Below are 17,681 nucleotides of genomic sequence, written 5' to 3' on the forward strand. Positions count from 1 at the left end.
TTCCAGATTCTTACCGCCCTAACAGTAAAGAATCCTCTTCTATGTTGGTGGAAAAACCTTCTCTCCTCCAGACGCAAAGAATGCCCCCTTGTGCCCGTCACCTTCCTTGGTATAAACAGATCCTCAGCGAGATATTTGTATTGTCCCCTTATATACTTATACATGGTTATTAGATCGCCCCTCAGTCGTCTTTTTTCTAGACTAAATAATCCTAATTTCGCTAATCTATCTGGGTATTGTAGTTCTCCCATCCCCTTTATTAATTTTGTTGCCCTCCTTTGTACTCTCTCTAGTTCCATTATATCCTTCCTGAGCACCGGTGCCCAAAACTGGACACAGTACTCCATGTGCGGTCTAACTAGGGATTTGTACAGAGGCAGTATAATGCTCTCATCATGTGTATCCAGACCTCTTTTAATGCACCCCATGATCCTGTTTGCCTTGGCAGCTGCTGCCTGGCACTGGCTGCTCCAGGTAAGTTTATCATTAACTAGGATCCCCAAGTCCTTCTCCCTGTCAGATTTACCCAGTGGTTTCCCGTTCAGTGTGTAATGGTGATATTGATTCCTTCTTCCCATGTGTATAACCTTACATTTATCATTGTTAAACCTCATCTGCCACCTTTCAGCCCAAGTTTCCAACTTATCCAGATCCATCTGTAGCAGAATACTATCTTCTCTTGTATTAACTGCTTTACATAGTTTTGTATCATCTGCAAATATTGATATTTTACTGTGTAAACCTTCTACCAGATCATTAATGAATATGTTGAAGAGAACAGGTCCCAATACCGACCCCTGCGGTACCCCACTGGTCACAGCGACCCAGTTAGAGACTATACCATTTATAACCACCCTCTGCTTTCTATCACTAAGCCAGTTACTAACCCATTTACACACAATTTCCCCCAGATGTAACAGCAGAATAGTGAGTGCAGCTCTGGAGGTGAGTGGAGTGTACATTCCTGGTTTGTGTGGTGTGGAGTCCGGTCAACCCTCCGGCCGCCGTCTGCAGTATTGGGGGTGAGGGTCTCATTACAGGGGTCTCTGGTATGTTTTCTCTATGGGCTCTGGCGCCTCCACAGGGGAGATGAGGCATTGCAGGCAGTATATGGATGGGCCGGGCGGACGTCTCTGCCCCAGATCCATGTATTATCATTAATCTGGGATCGCTGCGAGGCCTCCGGTGCAGGCGGCTCCACCACACAACAAGGTCAACAGCATTCCTGGGCTCCGCAGCGGCTCCACAGGCAGAGACACAAGGTCCGACACTGCTGCAGAGCGTGCAACACCGATACCGACGCCGTGACCGTCCATCACCAGAGTGCCGCACACTGCCCGATACTGACGCCGTGACCGTCCATCACCGGAGTGCCGTACACTACCCAATACGGACGCCATGACCGTCCATCACCGGAGTGCCGTACACTGCCCGATACTGACGCCGTGACCGCCCATCACCGGAGTGCCGCACACTGCCCGATACTGACGCCATGACCGTCCATCACCGGAGTGCCGTACACTGCCCGATACTGACGCCGTGACCGTCCATCACCAGAGTGCCGTACACTACCCGATACGGACGCCATGACCGTCCATCACCGGAGTGCCGTACACTGCCCGATACTGACGCCGTGACCGTCCATCACCGGAGTGCCGTACACTACCCGATACGGACGCCATGACCGTCCATCACCGGAGTGCCGTACACTGCCCGATACTGACGCCGTGACCGTCCATCACCAGAGTGCCACACTACCCGATACGGACGCCATGACCGTCCATCACCGGAGTGCCGTACACTGCCCGATACTGACGCCGTGACCGCCCATCACCGGAGTGCCGCACACTGCCCGATACTGACGCCATGACCGTCCATCACCGGAGTGCCGTACACTACCCGATACGGACGCCGTGACCGTCCATCACTGGAGTGCCGTACACTGCCCGATACTGACGCCGTGACCGTCCATCACCAGAGTGCCACACTGCCCGATACGGACGCCATGACCGTCCATCACCAGTGTGCCGTACACTGCCCGATACGGACGCCATGACCACCCATCACCGGAGTGCCGTACACTGCCCGATACTGACGCCATCACCGGAGTGCCGCACACTGCCCGATACTGGCGCCATGACCGTCCATCACTGGAGTGCCACACACTGCCCGATACTGGCGCCATGACCGTCCATCACCGGAGTGCTGCACACTGCCCGATACTCACACACGGATGATTGTGACTCTTCTACAGTGCTGCACTGGCTGACAGTCTTTATCAGTCACATAAATGGAGCCTCCCAGGTCTGGAATCCGGAGGAGCCGCTCGGTTATTACGGGGAGTGGACATTTATAATCAGTGTGGACTGTGGACCTCATCAAATGTAAGGAGTGACGTCTGCAGCTGCGGATCAGGGGGTTTATAACTGGAGACTACGGTGTATACAGCTGCCAACACAGAGCCAGGACCGCGCCCGAGACACGGCTCAGGTGTCACTGCCGAGCTCTGGCGATGGATAAGCGGCATTCTCTGTGACGGCACCGCAGAGCTCTGGCGATGGATAAGCGCCGTCCTCGGTGACGGCACCGCAGAGCTCTGGCGATGGATAAGCGCCGTCCTCGGTGACGGCACCGCAGAGCTTTGGTGACGGATAGGCGCCGTCCTCGGTGACGGCATCGCTGAGCTCTGGTGACGGATAGCCGCCGTCCTCGGTGACGGCACCGCAGGGCTCTGGTGACGGATAGCCGCCGTCCTCGGTGACGGCACTGCAGAGCTCTAGCTATACAGCACTTTGTGAGCATTTACTTTACTTTGAGCCTCTTGGCGACTTCGGTCACATCATTACTGTCCTCGGGGGGAACGTTACATTCACACCCACAGGTCTGGAATCTTTTGCTGTTTGCACAATTTTCTATCTTTGCAATTTTTTGGGTTGAAATTAAATCTGTAGAAAATGTAAATGTGTCGTTTAATAAGAATGAGAAGACTCCAGTCCAGGATACAAATAAAAAAAAAAAAGTTCCTCCTTCAGAGCTGCGCTCAGCTTCTGTCCCTGTGGGAGACGGCAGCCGGATCCACCCTGCAGCCGCCGTGCTCCCAAGAGACAGGATACAGTCCACAGGCGGCACTCCCGGAGGTCCGCCAGACACAAGTCCCCATTGTACGACGCACCAGTGGTCACATCGCCATCACACCTTCTGTATCACCGCGGCTTCGGCAGCCTTCTTCCCCTTCATCTTTATCCTGCCACGGGCATAGACACGGAGGAATAAGGCAAGAAAAACCACTGCCACGCCGACTGCCCCCACCGGGGTGACCGGGTGACCGTAGAGCAAGCAGGACAGCAGGATGGCCAGCGCCTGGCGCAGAGTCATGATGATGGTGAAGATGGCCGCCCCAAACTTGTTTATGGTGTAGAATATGAAGAGCTGGCCGAACGCCGAGCACACGGACAGGAGAGCCGCGTGGAACGCAAAGTCTGGGTGTCGCGACATGAAGCGGATAGCGTCTTGCAGACCCCCCTGTTCCAGCAGAGAGAAGACCGTGAAGAGGCAGGAGAAGAGGTTCACCCCGAACATCATCTGCACAGAAGACATCTTGTACTTGAAGAGAGAGTCCTGCCAGTTGGAGGTGAAGCTGTCGAACACGATGTACCCTGCCAAGATGACCACCCCTGAGAAGGTGGTGACCCCTGAAGCACGATGACCGCCCCCATTAGACAGTAAGAACATGCTGACCCCCACGGAGATGAGGACGGCGGTGAAATACTCCCAGTACTCGTAGCTCTTGTGGGAGACCAGCTTTCCCATCAGCATGACGGGGATGACCTTGGAGGCCTTGGCCAGGACCTGCGTGGGAAAACTGATGAACTTCAGCGCCTCGTACTGACACCAGCTGCTCAGGATGTTGGAGAGGGAAGCAAACGAGTACTTGTACATGGGCGCCCCATGGCGCGGCTGCTTGGTGAGGGCACAGTACATGCCGGCCACCGTCAGAGCCAGGATACGGTTCATGAACACCAAGAACTGAGAGTCTCTGAACTTCTCCCCTGGAGTCCCAGGATCGGAGGAGGAGTACGTCCGGGTCATCACCCGTTCTTGTAAGACACCCCAGGTCAGGTACGAGATCTGCGGAAACACAGAAAAGCAAGATCAAAATGGGGCGAGGGAGGAAAAAGACAAGTCCAGAGGAGGAGGGTCGGGCGAGCCTCGGGGGGATGGATGGGCAAGCCTTGGGGGAAGATCGAGCAAGGGCAGAGGAGGAGAAGGAAGGGAGGACGAGCGAGGCCGGTGGAGAAGGAGGGGAGGACGAGAGAGGCCGGTGGAGGCGGAGGGGAGGCCGAGCGAGGCCGGTGGAGGCGGAGGGGATGACGAGCGAGGCCGGTGGAGGAGGGGATGACGAGCGAGGCCGGTGGAGGAGGAGATGACGAGCGAGGCCGGTGGAGGCGGAGGGGATGACGAGCGAGGCCGGTGGAGAAGGAGGGGAGGACGAGAGAGGCCGGTGGAGGCGGAGGGGAGGCCGAGCGAGGCCGGTGGAGGCGGAGGGGATGACGAGCGAGGCCGGTGGAGGCGGAGGGGATGACGAGCGAGGCCGGTGGAGGAGGGGATGACGAGCGAGGCCGGTGGAGGAGGGGATGACGAGCGAGGCCGGTGGAGGAGGGGATGACGAGCGAGGCCGGTGGAGGAGGAGATGACGAGCGAGGCCGGTGGAGGAGGAGATGACGAGCGAGGCCGGTGGAGGAGGAGATGACGAGCGAGGCCGGTGGAGGAGGAGATGACGAGCGAGGCCGGTGGAGGAGGAGATGACGAGCGAGGCCGGTGGAGGAGGAGATGACGAACGAGGCCGGTGGAGGAGGAGATGACGAGCAAAGCCGGTGGAGGAGGAGATGACGAGCAAAGCCGGTGGAGGAGGAGATGACGAGCAAAGCCGGTGGAGGAGGAGATGACGAGCGAGGCCGGTGGAGGAGGAGATGACGAGCGAGGCCGGTGGAGAAGGAGGAGATGACAAGCGAGGTCGGTGGAGAAGGAGGAGATGACAAGCGAGGTCGGTGGAGAAGGAGGAGATGACGAGCGAGGTCGGTGGAGAAGGAGGAGATGACGAGCGAGGTCGGTGAAGAAGGAGGAGATGACCAGCGAGGTCGGTGGAGAAGGAGGAGATGACCAGCGAGGTCGGTGGAGAAGGAGGAGATGACCAGCGAGGCCGGTGGAGAAGGAGGAGATGACGAGCGAGGCCGGTGGAGAAGAAGGAGATGACGAGCGAGGCCGGTGGAGAAGGAGGAGATGACGAGCGAGGCCGGTGGAGAAGGAGGAGATGACGAGCGAGGCCAGCGGAGGACAAGTAAGCCCGGAGGAGGAGAAGGGGGTAGAGTGAGTACTGAGAAAATACTGAGGGCCGAGCGGGCCCTGAGGAGGAGGACAGAGATGAGAGATGGCCCCCGGTGAGGTGGTTGATGAGACGCGGTACACTCCCCACAATATGAAGCATCGCCACGTCTCGGTAATGCCCGGGTGTAGCAGACACGGTCTGGACACTGACGCGGAGCTGCGGCTACATCCTATCGCGGTCCGTGCCGACACCATCTGGGTTCTCCTTTACTTCTCCCCAAGGGCTATTAGAGGAGACTCGTGGCCTCTTACCTGGAGGCCGGCGGCACAGAAGAGCAGTTTGAAGGCTTGCTGCGTGGTGGAGGGGTCCACATCTACCCGGGCGCTGGATGACGGCTCATCTGCTGCCAGTGACTTCGACTCGTGTCCAAATACACAAGACTTCACCACAGGAAAACAGATCCCGCGACCTGCGGCCGACAGGAGACAAGTGTGAGGACCACTGAGGTCAGGACCTGAAAAATGGGGGCACTGTGCATCCAGGCGCCATCTGTGGCAGCACACGGCCTCCCTCTAGGACCAGCATCACGTGCCACGCACCCCGGATCGGCCCGCGGAGCCACTCACCCGTCTCCAGGTAGTTGCGCCGCTTGAAGTAGTGTATGAGCAGGAAGCCGGGGATCAGGATGGTGCCATAACCGGCGATATTCACCATAAAGCGCAGCAGCCAGAAGTCTGTCCATGCGTCCACCGCCGGGGCTGCAGGGGGCGGCTCTTCTGCAGAGACCCCCAGGAGGATAACCATGAGGAGCAGAGACCTGGGGAGAGGAGGATACATACAAGGTACTACTACCCCCATCATACAAGCTCCAAAGACCGTGCCTGCCCCCAGAGGAAACGGACAAAATGCACCAAGGGCCTGGATAGCTGCCCCCATGTGTCACCCAGCCCCCAGCACAGGAGCGGGGGCCGCAGAGCACGAGACGCCGCTAATCTGGCGGCACAAAATTATCAGGTGTTGTCCTGCTGATAACAAGACGGCCGTTACTGCGACTCTGATAACATCTTATCTGCAGCCACAAAGCCAAGAAGAGCGGCCGAGACGTCCAGACACCCAGCACTGCCCCTACTGCCGACAACCAGCCCGCCGGGGTGTGTGAGGGGTTGTCAGCACCGCCCCAGCACGCACATCACTGAGCATCACACACCAATATCACCAGCCTCCTCTGTGCGCGATCCAGGATGTGACGGGTTAATAGCTGACACTTCCCCAAAAGTCTCCGCAGACCATGGCTGCTGGGGAAAACAGACCCCCGACCACAGGGAAGGAGCCCTCTGCTGCATGCCCTCTCTATGCGAGACCCCCCGCCCCCCAATTGCACCGGCGTCATGCAGCACCCCCCACTCACACAGCGGCCTAAGCATCCTGCCCCCACAGCCTAACAGGCACCCTGCACCCCCCCTAACAGTTGCAACGGTGTCCAGCCCCCCAACAGAGCGGACCCAGCGTCCTGTCCCTCCACAGTAGCCCCAGCATACTGCCCCAGACACAGTCGCACCGACATCCTGATCCTATGTATACAAAAATATAACCACTATAATACTGCCCCTATGTACAACAATATAACCACTATAATACTGCTCCTATGTACAAGAATATAACTACTATAATACTGCTCCTATGTACAAGAACATAACTACTATAATACTGCTCCTATGTACAAAAATATAACCACTATAATACTGCCCCTATGTACAACAATATAACCACTATAATACTGCCCTTATGTACAAGAATATAACTACTATAATACTGCTCCTATATACAAGAATATAACTACTATAATACTGCTCCTATGTACAAGAATATAACTACTATAATACTGCTCCTATGTACAAGAATATAACTACTATAATACTGCTCCTATGTACAAGAATATAACTACTATAATACTGCCCCTATGTACAAGAATATAACTACTATAATACTGCTCCTATGTACAAGAATATAACTACTATAATACTGCTCCTATGTACAAGAATATAACTACTATAATACTGCCCCTATGTACAAGAATATAACTACTATAATACTGCTCCTATGTACAAGAATATAACTACTATAATACTGCTCCTATGTACAAGACTATAACTACTATAATACTGCTCCTATGTACAGGAATATAACTACTATAATACTGCTCCTATGTACAAGAATATAACTACTATAATACTGCTCCTATGTACAAGACTATAACTACTATAATACTGCTCCTATGTACAAGAATATAACTACTATAATACTGCTCCTATGTACAAGACTATAACTACTATAATACTGCTCCTATGTACAGGAATATAACTACTATAATACTGCTCCTATGTACAGGAATATAACTACTATAATACTGCTCCTATGTACAAGAATATAACTACTATAATACTGCCCCTATGTACAGGAATATAACTACTATAATACTGCTCCTATGTACAAGAATATAACTACTATAATACTGCTCCCTATGTACAGGAATATAACTACTATAATACTGCTCCTATGTACAAGAATATAACTACTATAATACTGTTCCCTATGTACAGGAATATAACTACTATAATACTGCTCCTATGTACAAGAATATAACTACTATAATACTGCCCCTATGTACAGGAATATCACTACTATAATACTGCCCCCTATGTACAAGAATATAACTACTATAATACTGCCCCTATGTACAAGAATATAACTACTATAATACTGCTCCTATGTACAAGAATATAACTACTATAATACTGCTCCTATGTACAAGAATATAACTACTATAATACTGCCCCCTATGTACAAGAATATAACTGCTATAATACTGCTCCTATATACAAGAATATAACTACTATAATACTGCTTCTGTGTACAAGAATATAGCTACTATAATACTCCCATGTACAAGAATATAACTACTATAATACTGCTCCCTATGTACAAGAATATAACTACTATAATACTGCTCCTATATACAAGAATATAACTACTATAATACTGCCCCTATGTACAAAAATATAACTACTATAATACTGCCCCTATGTACAAGAATATAACTACTATAATACTGCTGCTCCATCTGCGAATCATCTATTCCACACCTGTCAAAGTGAACTGAGGAGGCGGGCGGTGCCAGTGTGAGGAGGCGGGCGGTGCCAGTGTGAGGAGGCGGGCGGTGCCAGTGTGAGGAGGCGGGCGGTGCCAGTGTGAGGAGGCGGGCGGTGCCAGTGTGAGGAGGCGGGCGGTGCCAGTGTGAGGAGGCGGGCGGTGCCAGTGTGAGGAGGCGGGCGGTGCCAGTGTGAGGAGGCGGGCGGTGCCAGTGTGAGGAGGCGGGCGGTGCCAGTGTGAGGAGGCGGGCGGTGCCAGTGTGAGGAGGCGGGCGGTGCCAGTGTGAGGAGGCGGGCGGTGCCAGTGTGAGGAGGCGGGCGGTGCCAGTGTGAGGAGGCGGGCGGTGCCAGTGTGAGGAGGCGGGCGGTGCCAGTGTGAGGAGGCGGGCGGTGCCAGTGTGAGGAGGCGGGCGGTGCCAGTGTGAGGAGGCGGGCGGTGCCAGTGTGAGGAGGCGGGCGGTGCCAGTGTGAGGAGGCGGGCGGTGTCAGTGTGAGGAGGCGCTGGCACATGGAGGCCATAACCCCCGCGCGGCCCTGGACTCTGTCGGTATGGACTACTCCTACAGTGAAGATGATGGGAGTAGTGCGCCCTCAGTGGCGCTGCGGGGGTTACCGTCCTCCTGTACAGGAAGCTCCTGGGACTGTTTGTTTAACCCTTTAGAGGCCGCGCACAGGTCACAATGGCCGCTGTGTGCACTGGAGCAGAGGAGGCAAATAAAGGAGGAATTCAGCCTCATCACTGGCGGAGGAGGAAGAGGAGGACACAATCACACACACAGGCCCCGGGAGCGCGGAGGGGACGCTATAGAGGGGGACACACGGGAGGGGAAGCTATAGGGGGAGGGGACGCTATAGGGGGGACACACGGGAGGGGAAGCTATAGAGGGGGACACACGGGAGGGGACGCTATAGAGGGGGACACACGGGAGGGGACGCTATAGAGGGGGACACACGGGAGGGGACGCTATAGAGGGGGACACACGGGAGGGGACGCTATAGAGGGGGACACACGGGAGGGGACGCTATAGAGGGGGACACACGGGAGGGGACGCTATAGAGGGGGACACACGGGAGGGGACGCTATAGAGGGGGACACACGGGAGGGGAAGCTATAGGGGGGGGACACACGGGAGGGGAAGCTATAGGGGGGGACACACGGGAGGGGAAGCTATAGGGGGGGACACACGGGAGGGGACGCTATAGGGGGGACACACGGGAGGGGACGCTATAGAGGGGGACGATATAGAGGGGGACACACGGGAGGGGACGCTATAGAGGGGGACACACGGGAGGGGACGCTATAGAGGGGGACACACGGGAGGGGACGCTATAGAGGGGGACACACGGGAGGGGACGCTATAGAGGGGGACACACGGGAGGGGACGCTATAGAGGGGGACACACGGGAGGGGACGCTATAGAGGGGGACACACGGGAGGGGACGCTATAGAGGGGGACACACGGGAGGGGACGCTATAGAGGGGGACACACGGGAGGGGACGCTATAGAGGGGGACACACGGGAGGGGACGCTATAGAGGGGGACACACGGGAGGGGACGCTATAGAGGGGGACACACGGGAGGGGACGCTATAGAGGGGGACACACGGGAGGGGACGCTATAGAGGGGGACACACGGGAGGGGACGCTATAGAGGGGGACACACGGGAGGGGACGCTATAGAGGGGGACACATGGGAGGGGACGCCATAGAGGGGGACACACGGGAGGGGACGATATAGAGGGGGACACACTGGAGGGGACGCTATAGGGGGGACACACAGGAGGGGACGATATAGAGAGGGACACACGGGAGGGGACGCTATAGGGGGGACACACGGGAGGGGACGCTATAGGGGGGACACACGGGAGGGGACGCTATAGAGAGGGACACGGGAGGGGACGCTATAGGGGGGACGCTATAGGGGGACACACGGGAGGGGACGCTATAGGGGGGACACACAGGAGGGGACGCTATAGGGGGGACACACAGGAGGGGACGCTATAGGGGGGACAGAGGAGGGGACGATATAGAGGGGGACACACGAGGGGACGATATAGGGGGGACACACAGGAGGGGACGATATAGGGGGGGACACACGGGAGGGGACGCTATGGGGGGGACACACGGGAGGGGACGCTATAGGGGGGACACACGGGAGGGGACGCTATAGGGGGGGACACACGGGAGGGGACGCTATAGGGGGGACACGGGAGGGGACGCTATAGGGGGGACACACGGGAGGGGACGCTATAGGGGGGACACACGGGAGGGGACGCTATAGGGGGGGACACACAGGAGGGGACGCTATAGGGGGGGACACACAGGAGGGGACGCTATAGGGGGGGACACACGGGAGGGGACGCTATAGGGGGGGACACACGGGAGGGGACGCTATAGGGGGGACACACAGGAGGGGACGATATAGGGGGGGACACACAGGAGGGGACGATATAGGGGGGGACACACGGGAGGGGACGCTATGGGGGGGACACACGGGAGGGGACGCTATAGGGGGGGACACACGGGAGGGGACGCTATAGGGGGGACACACGGGAGGGGACGCTATAGGGGGGACACAGAGGAGGGGACGCTATAGGGGGGACACACAGGAGGGGACGCTATAGGGGGGGACACAGGAGGGGACGCTATAGGGGGGGACACACGGGAGGGGACGCTATAGGGGGGGACACACGGGAGGGGACGCTATAGGGGGGACACAGGAGGGGACGCTATAGGGGGGGACACACGGGAGGGGACGCTATAGGGGGGACACACAGGAGAGGACGCTATAGGGGGGACACACAGGAGGGGACGATATAGAGGGGGACACACGGGAGGGGACGCTATAGGGGGGACACACGGGAGGGGACGCTATAGGGGGGGACACACAGGAGGGGACGCTATAGGGGGGGACACACAGGAGGGGACGCTATAGGGGGGGACACATGGGAGGGGACGCTATAGGGGGGGACACACGGGAGGGGACGCTATAGGGGGGTCACACAGGAGGGGACGATATAGGGGGGGACACACAGGAGGGGACGATATAGGGGGGGACACACAGGAGGGGACGCTATGGGGGGGACACACGGGAGGGGACGCTATAGGGGGGACACACGGGAGGGGACGCTATAGGGGGGACACACGGGAGGGGACGCTATAGGGGGGACACACGGGAGGGGACGCTATAGGGGGGACACACGGGAGGGGACGCTATAGGGGGGACACACGGGAGGGGACGCTATAGGGGGGGACACAGGAGGGGACGCTATAGGGGGGGACACACGGGAGGGGACGCTATAGGGGGGGACACACGGGAGGGGACGCTATAGGGGGGACACAGGAGGGGACGCTATAGGGGGGGACACACGGGAGGGCACGCTATAGGGGGGACACACAGGAGGGGACGCTATAGGGGGGACACACAGGAGGGGACGATATAGAGGGGGACACACGGGAGGGGACGCTATAGGGGGGTCACACAGGAGGGGACGATATAGAGGGGGACACACAGGAGGGGACGATATAGGGGAAACACACAGGAGGGGACGATATAGAGGGGGACACACAGGAGGGGACGATATAGAGGGGGACACAGGAGGGGACGCTATAGGTGGGACACACAGGAGGGGACGCTGTAAGGGGCCACACGGGAGAGGAAGCTATAGGTGGGACACACAGGAGGGGACGCTGTAAGGGGCCACACGGGAGAGGAAGCTATAGGGGGGGGACACAAGGGAGGGGACGCTATAGAGGGGGACACACGGGAGGGGACGCTATAGAGGGGGACACACACGGGAGAGGACCGTGCAGTGAAGGACATATTAGATGCGGGGGTCTCGGTTCGGTCACGTGCCTCCGCTCTGACGTCACCGCACAGACCACTCACCGGCTCCGGGCTGCGCTCCTCATCTCTCCGGTCTCCACTCAGTAATGATTCTCGGACACAAACGTCTCCTGCTGACAGACAACAGCGAAGCTCCGCCCCGGAGAACAGCGACACCTGGCGGCGAGGAGGAACGAAAAGACTGGGAAAGTGCGCCACCTGCCGACACCTGCGGGAAGTGCCCGGACTGCAACACAGAACAGTTATCTATGGACGCTCCTCTCTCTCCTGTGCTCGGTATAATCTATGGACGCTCCTCTCTCTTGTACTCGGTATAATCTATGGACGCTCCTCTCTCCTGTACTCGGTATAATGTATGGACGCTCCTCTCTCTCCTGTGCTCGGTATAATCTATGGACGCTCCTCTCTCCTGTACTCGGTATAATCTATGGACGCTCCTCTCCTGTACTCGGTATAATCTATGGACGCTCCTCTCTCCTGTACTCGGTATAATCTATGGACGCTCCTCTCTCCTGTACTCGGTATAATCTATGGACGCTCCTCTCTCCTGTACTCGGTATAATCTATGGACGCTCCTCTCTCCTGTACTCGGTATAATCTATGGACGCTCCTCTCTCCTGTACTCGGTATAATCTATGGACGCTCCTCTCTCCTGTACTCGGTATAATCTATGGACGCTCCTCTCTCCTGTACTCGGTATAATCTATGGACGCTCCTCTCTCCTGTACTCGGTATAATCTATGGACGCTCCTCTCTCCTGTACTCGGTATAATCTATGGACGCTCCTCTCTCCTGTACTCGGTATAATCTATGGACGCTCCTCTCTCCTGTACTCGGTATAATCTATGGACGCTCCTCTCTCCTGTACTCGGTATAATCTATGGACGCTCCTCTCTCCTGTACTCGGTATAATCTATGGACGCTCCTCTCTCCTGTACTCGGTATAATCTATGGACGCTCCTCTCTCCTGTACTCGGTATAATCTATGGACGCTCCTCTCTCCTGTACTCGGTATAATCTATGGACGCTCCTCTCTCCTGTACTCGGTATAATCTATGGACGCTCCTCTCTCTCCTGTACTCGGTATAATCTATGGACGCTCCTCTCTCCTGTACTCGGTATAATCTATGGACGCTCCTCTCCCCTGTACTCGGTATAATCTATGGACGCTCCTCTCTCCTGTACTCGGTATAATCTATGGACGCTCCTCTCTCCTGTACTCGGTATAATCTATGGACGCTCCTCTCTCCTGTACTCGGTATAATCTATGGACGCTCCTCTCTCCTGTACTCGGTATAATCTATGGACGCTCCTCTCTCCTGTACTCGGTATAATCTATGGACGCTCCTCTCTCTCCTGTACTCGGTATAATCTATGGATGCTCCCCTCTCTCCTGTACTCGGTATAATCTATGGACGCTCCTCTCTCTCCTGTGCTCGGTATAATCTATGGACGCTCCTCTCTCTTGTACTCGGTATAATCTATGGACGCTCCTCTCTCTCCTGTTCTCGGTATAATCTATGGACGCTCCTCTCTCCTGTACTCGGTATAATCTATGGACGCTCCTCTCTCTCCTGTTCTCGGTATAATCTATGGACGCTCCTCTCTCTCCTGTACTCGGTATAATCTATGGACGCTCCTCTCTCCTGTACTCGGTATAATCTATGGACGCTCCTCTCTCCTGTACTCGGTATAATCTATGGACGCTCCTCTCTCCTGTACTCGGTATAATCTATGGACGCTCCTCTCCCCTGTACTCGGTATAATCTATGGACGCTCCTCTCTCCTGTACTCGGTATAATCTATGGACGCTCCTCTCTCCTGTACTCGGTATAATCTATGGACGCTCCTCTCTCCTGTACTCGGTATAATCTATGGACGCTCCTCTCTCCTGTACTCGGTATAATCTATGGACGCTCCTCTCTCCTGTACTCGGTATAATCTATGGACGCTCCTCTCTCTCCTGTACTCGGTATAATCTATGGATGCTCCCCTCTCTCCTGTACTCGGTATAATCTATGGACGCTCCTCTCTCTCCTGTGCTCGGTATAATCTATGGACGCTCCTCTCTCTTGTACTCGGTATAATCTATGGACGCTCCTCTCTCTCCTGTTCTCGGTATAATCTATGGACGCTCCTCTCTCCTGTACTCGGTATAATCTATGGACGCTCCTCTCTCTCCTGTTCTCGGTATAATCTATGGACGCTCCTCTCTCTCCTGTACTCGGTATAATCTATGGACGCTCCTCTCTCCTGTACTCGGTATAATCTATGGACGCTCCTCTCTCCTGTACTCGGTATAATCTATGGACGCTCCTCTCTCCTGTACTCGGTATAATCTATGGACGCTCCTCTCTCCTGTACTCGGTATAATCTATGGACGCTCCTCTCCCCTGTACTCGGTATAATCTATGGACGCTCCTCTCTCCTGTACTCGGTATAATCTATGGACGCTCCTCTCCCCTGTACTCGGTATAATCTATGGACGCTCCTCTCTCTCCTGTACTCGGTATAATCTATGGACGCTCCTCTCTCTCCTGTACTCGGTATAATCTATGGACGCTCCTCTCTCCTGTACTCGGTATAATCTATGGACGCTCCTCTCTCTCCTGTGCTCGGTATAATCTATGGACGCTCCTCTCTCCTGTACTCGGTATAATCTATGGACGCTCCTCTCCCCTGTACTCGGTATAATCTATGGACGCTCCTCTCTCTCCTGTGCTCGGTATAATCTATGGACGCTCCTCTCTCCTGTACTCGGTATAATCTATGGACGCTCCTCTCTCCTGTACTCGGTATAATCTATGGACGCTCCTCTCTCTCCTGTGCTCGGTATAATCTATGGACGCTCCTCTCTCTCCTGTACTCGGTATAATCTATGGACGCTCCTCTCTCTCCTGTGCTCGGTATAATCTATGGACGCTCCTCTCTCCTGTACTCGGTATAATCTATGGACGCTCCTCTCCCCTGTACTCGGTATAGTCTATGGACGCTCCTCTCCCCTGTACTCGGTATAATCTATGGACGCTCCTCTCTCCTGTGCTCGGTATAATCTATGGACGCTCCTCTCTCCTGTGCTCGGTATAATCTATGGACGCTCCTCTCTCCTGTTCTCGGTATAATCTATGGACGCTCCTCTCTCCTGTGCTCGGTATAATCTATGGACGCTCCTCTCTCCTGTACTCGGTATAATCTATGGACGCTCCTCTCTCCTGTACTCGGTATAATCTATGGACGCTCCTCTCCCCTGTACTCGGTATAATCTATGGACGCTCCTCTCCCCTGTACTCGGTATAATCTATGGACGCTCCTCTCCCCTGTACTCGGTATAATCTATGGACGCGCCTCTCCTGTACTCGGTATAATCTATGGACGCTCCTCTCTCCTGTACTCGGTATAATCTATGGACGCTCCTCTCTCCTGTACTCGGTATAATCTATGGACGCTCCTCTCTCCTGTACTCGGTATAATCTATGGACGCTCCTCTCTCCTGTACTCGGCATAATCTATGGACGCTCCTCTCTCCTGTGCTCGGTATAATCTATGGACGCTCCTCTCTCCTGTTCTCGGTATAATCTATGGACGCTCCTCTCTCCTGTACTCGGTATAATCTATGGACGCTCCTCTCTCCTGTTCTCGGTATAATCTATGGACGCTCCTCTCTCTCCTGTACTCGGTATAATCTATGGACGCTCCTCTCTCCTGTACTCGGTATAATCTATGGACGCTCCTCTCTCCTGTACTCGGTATAATCTATGGACGCTCCTCTCTCTCCTGTACTCGGTATAATCTATGGACACTCCTCTCTCCCCTGTACTCGGTATAATCTATGGACGCTCCTCTGTCCTGTACTCGGTATAATCTATGGACGCTCCTCTCTCCTGTACTCGGTATAATCTATGGACGCTCCTCTCCCCTGTACTCGGTATAATCTATGGACGCTCCTCTCTCCTGTACTCGGTATAATCTATGGACGCTCCTCTCTCCTGTACTCGGTATAATCTATGGACGCTCCTCTCTCCCCTGTTCTTGGTATAATCTATGGACGCTCCTCTCTCCTGTACTCGGTATAATCTATGGACGCTCCTCTCTCCTGTACTCGGTATAATCTATGGACGCTCCTCTCTCCTGTACTCGGTATAATCTATGGACGCTCCTCTCCCCTGTACTCGGTATAATCTATGGACGCTCCTCTCTCCTGTACTCGGTATAATCTATGGACGCTCCTCTCCCCTGTACTCGGTATAATCTATGGACGCTCCTCTCTCCTGTACTCGGTATAATCTATGGACGCTCCTCTCCCCTGTACTCGGTATAATCTATGGACGCTCCTCTCTCTCCTGTACTCGGTATAATCTATGGACGCTCCTCTCTCTCCTGTACTCGGTATAATCTATGGACGCTCCTCTCTCCTGTACTCGGTATAATCTATGGACGCTCCTCTCTCTCCTGTGCTCGGTATAATCTGTGGACGCTCCTCTCTCCTGTACTCGGTATAATCTATGGACGCTCCTCTCCCCTGTACTCGGTATAATCTATGGACGCTCCTCTCTCTCCTGTGCTCGGTATAATCTATGGACGCTCCTCTCTCCTGTACTCGGTATAATCTATGGACGCTCCTCTCTCCTGTACTCGGTATAATCTATGGACGCTCCTCTCTCTCCTGTGCTCGGTATAATCTATGGACGCTCCTCTCTCTCCTGTACTCGGTATAATCTATGGACGCTCCTCTCTCTCCTGTGCTCGGTATAATCTATGGACGCTCCTCTCTCCTGTACTCGGTATAATCTATGGACGCTCCTCTCCCCTGTACTCGGTATAGTCTATGGACGCTCCTCTCCCCTGTACTCGGTATAATCTATGGACGCTCCTCTCTCCTGTGCTCGGTATAATCTATGGACGCTCCTCTCTCCTGTGCTCGGTATAATCTATGGACGCTCCTCTCTCCTGTTCTCGGTATAATCTATGGACGCTCCTCTCTCCTGTGCTCGGTATAATCTATGGACGCTCCTCTCTCCTGTACTCGGTATAATCTATGGACGCTCCTCTCCCCTGTACTCGGTATAATCTATGGACGCTCCTCTCCCCTGTACTCGGTATAATCTATGGACGCTCCTCTCCCCTGTACTCGGTATAATCTATGGACGCTCCTCTCCTGTACTCGGTATAATCTATGGACGCTCCTCTCTCCTGTACTCGGTATAATCTATGGACGCTCCTCTCTCCTGTACTCGGTATAATCTATGGACGCTCCTCTCTCCTGTACTCGGTATAATCTATGGACGCTCCTCTCTCCTGTACTCGGCATAATCTATGGACGCTCCTCTCTCCTGTGCTCGGTATAATCTATGGACGCTC

At 54.8% G+C, this 17,681-nt stretch overlaps 1 protein-coding gene across 1 annotated transcript; it reads right to left on the reverse strand.

Annotated features, from left to right (window-relative positions):
- Nucleotides 1-2,952: 2,952 nt before the first annotated feature.
- On the reverse strand, nucleotides 2,953-12,475 carry SLC35B2 (solute carrier family 35 member B2). Its single transcript, XM_069768256.1, has 4 exons — nucleotides 12,366-12,475; nucleotides 5,953-6,143; nucleotides 5,638-5,795; nucleotides 2,953-4,128 (listed from the first exon to the last, which is right to left on the reverse strand). The coding sequence occupies exons 1-4, from the start codon at nucleotides 12,386-12,388 to the stop codon at nucleotides 3,190-3,192; spliced, it is 1,311 nt and encodes a 436-aa protein (XP_069624357.1). The 5' UTR covers nucleotides 12,389-12,475; the 3' UTR covers nucleotides 2,953-3,189.
- Nucleotides 12,476-17,681: the final 5,206 nt, after the last annotated feature.

The sequence above is a fragment of the Ranitomeya imitator genome, chromosome 5 (genome assembly GCF_032444005.1).
Source record: "Ranitomeya imitator isolate aRanImi1 chromosome 5, aRanImi1.pri, whole genome shotgun sequence".
Lineage (NCBI taxonomy): Eukaryota > Metazoa > Chordata > Amphibia > Anura > Dendrobatidae > Ranitomeya > Ranitomeya imitator.

Excerpts from the sequence above, each read along its gene's own strand:
- SLC35B2 (XM_069768256.1), bottom strand. The coding sequence starts at position 12,388 with ATGAGGAGCGCAGCCCGGAGCCG. Across the intron at positions 6,144-12,365 it reads AGGAGCGCAGCCCGGAGCCG|GTCTCTGCTCCTCATGGTTA; the intron begins GTGAGTGGTCTG and ends TCCTCTCCCCAG. Across the intron at positions 4,129-5,637 it reads TCTGTGCCGCCGGCCTCCAG|ATCTCGTACCTGACCTGGGG; the intron begins GTAAGAGGCCAC and ends GTGTTTCCGCAG.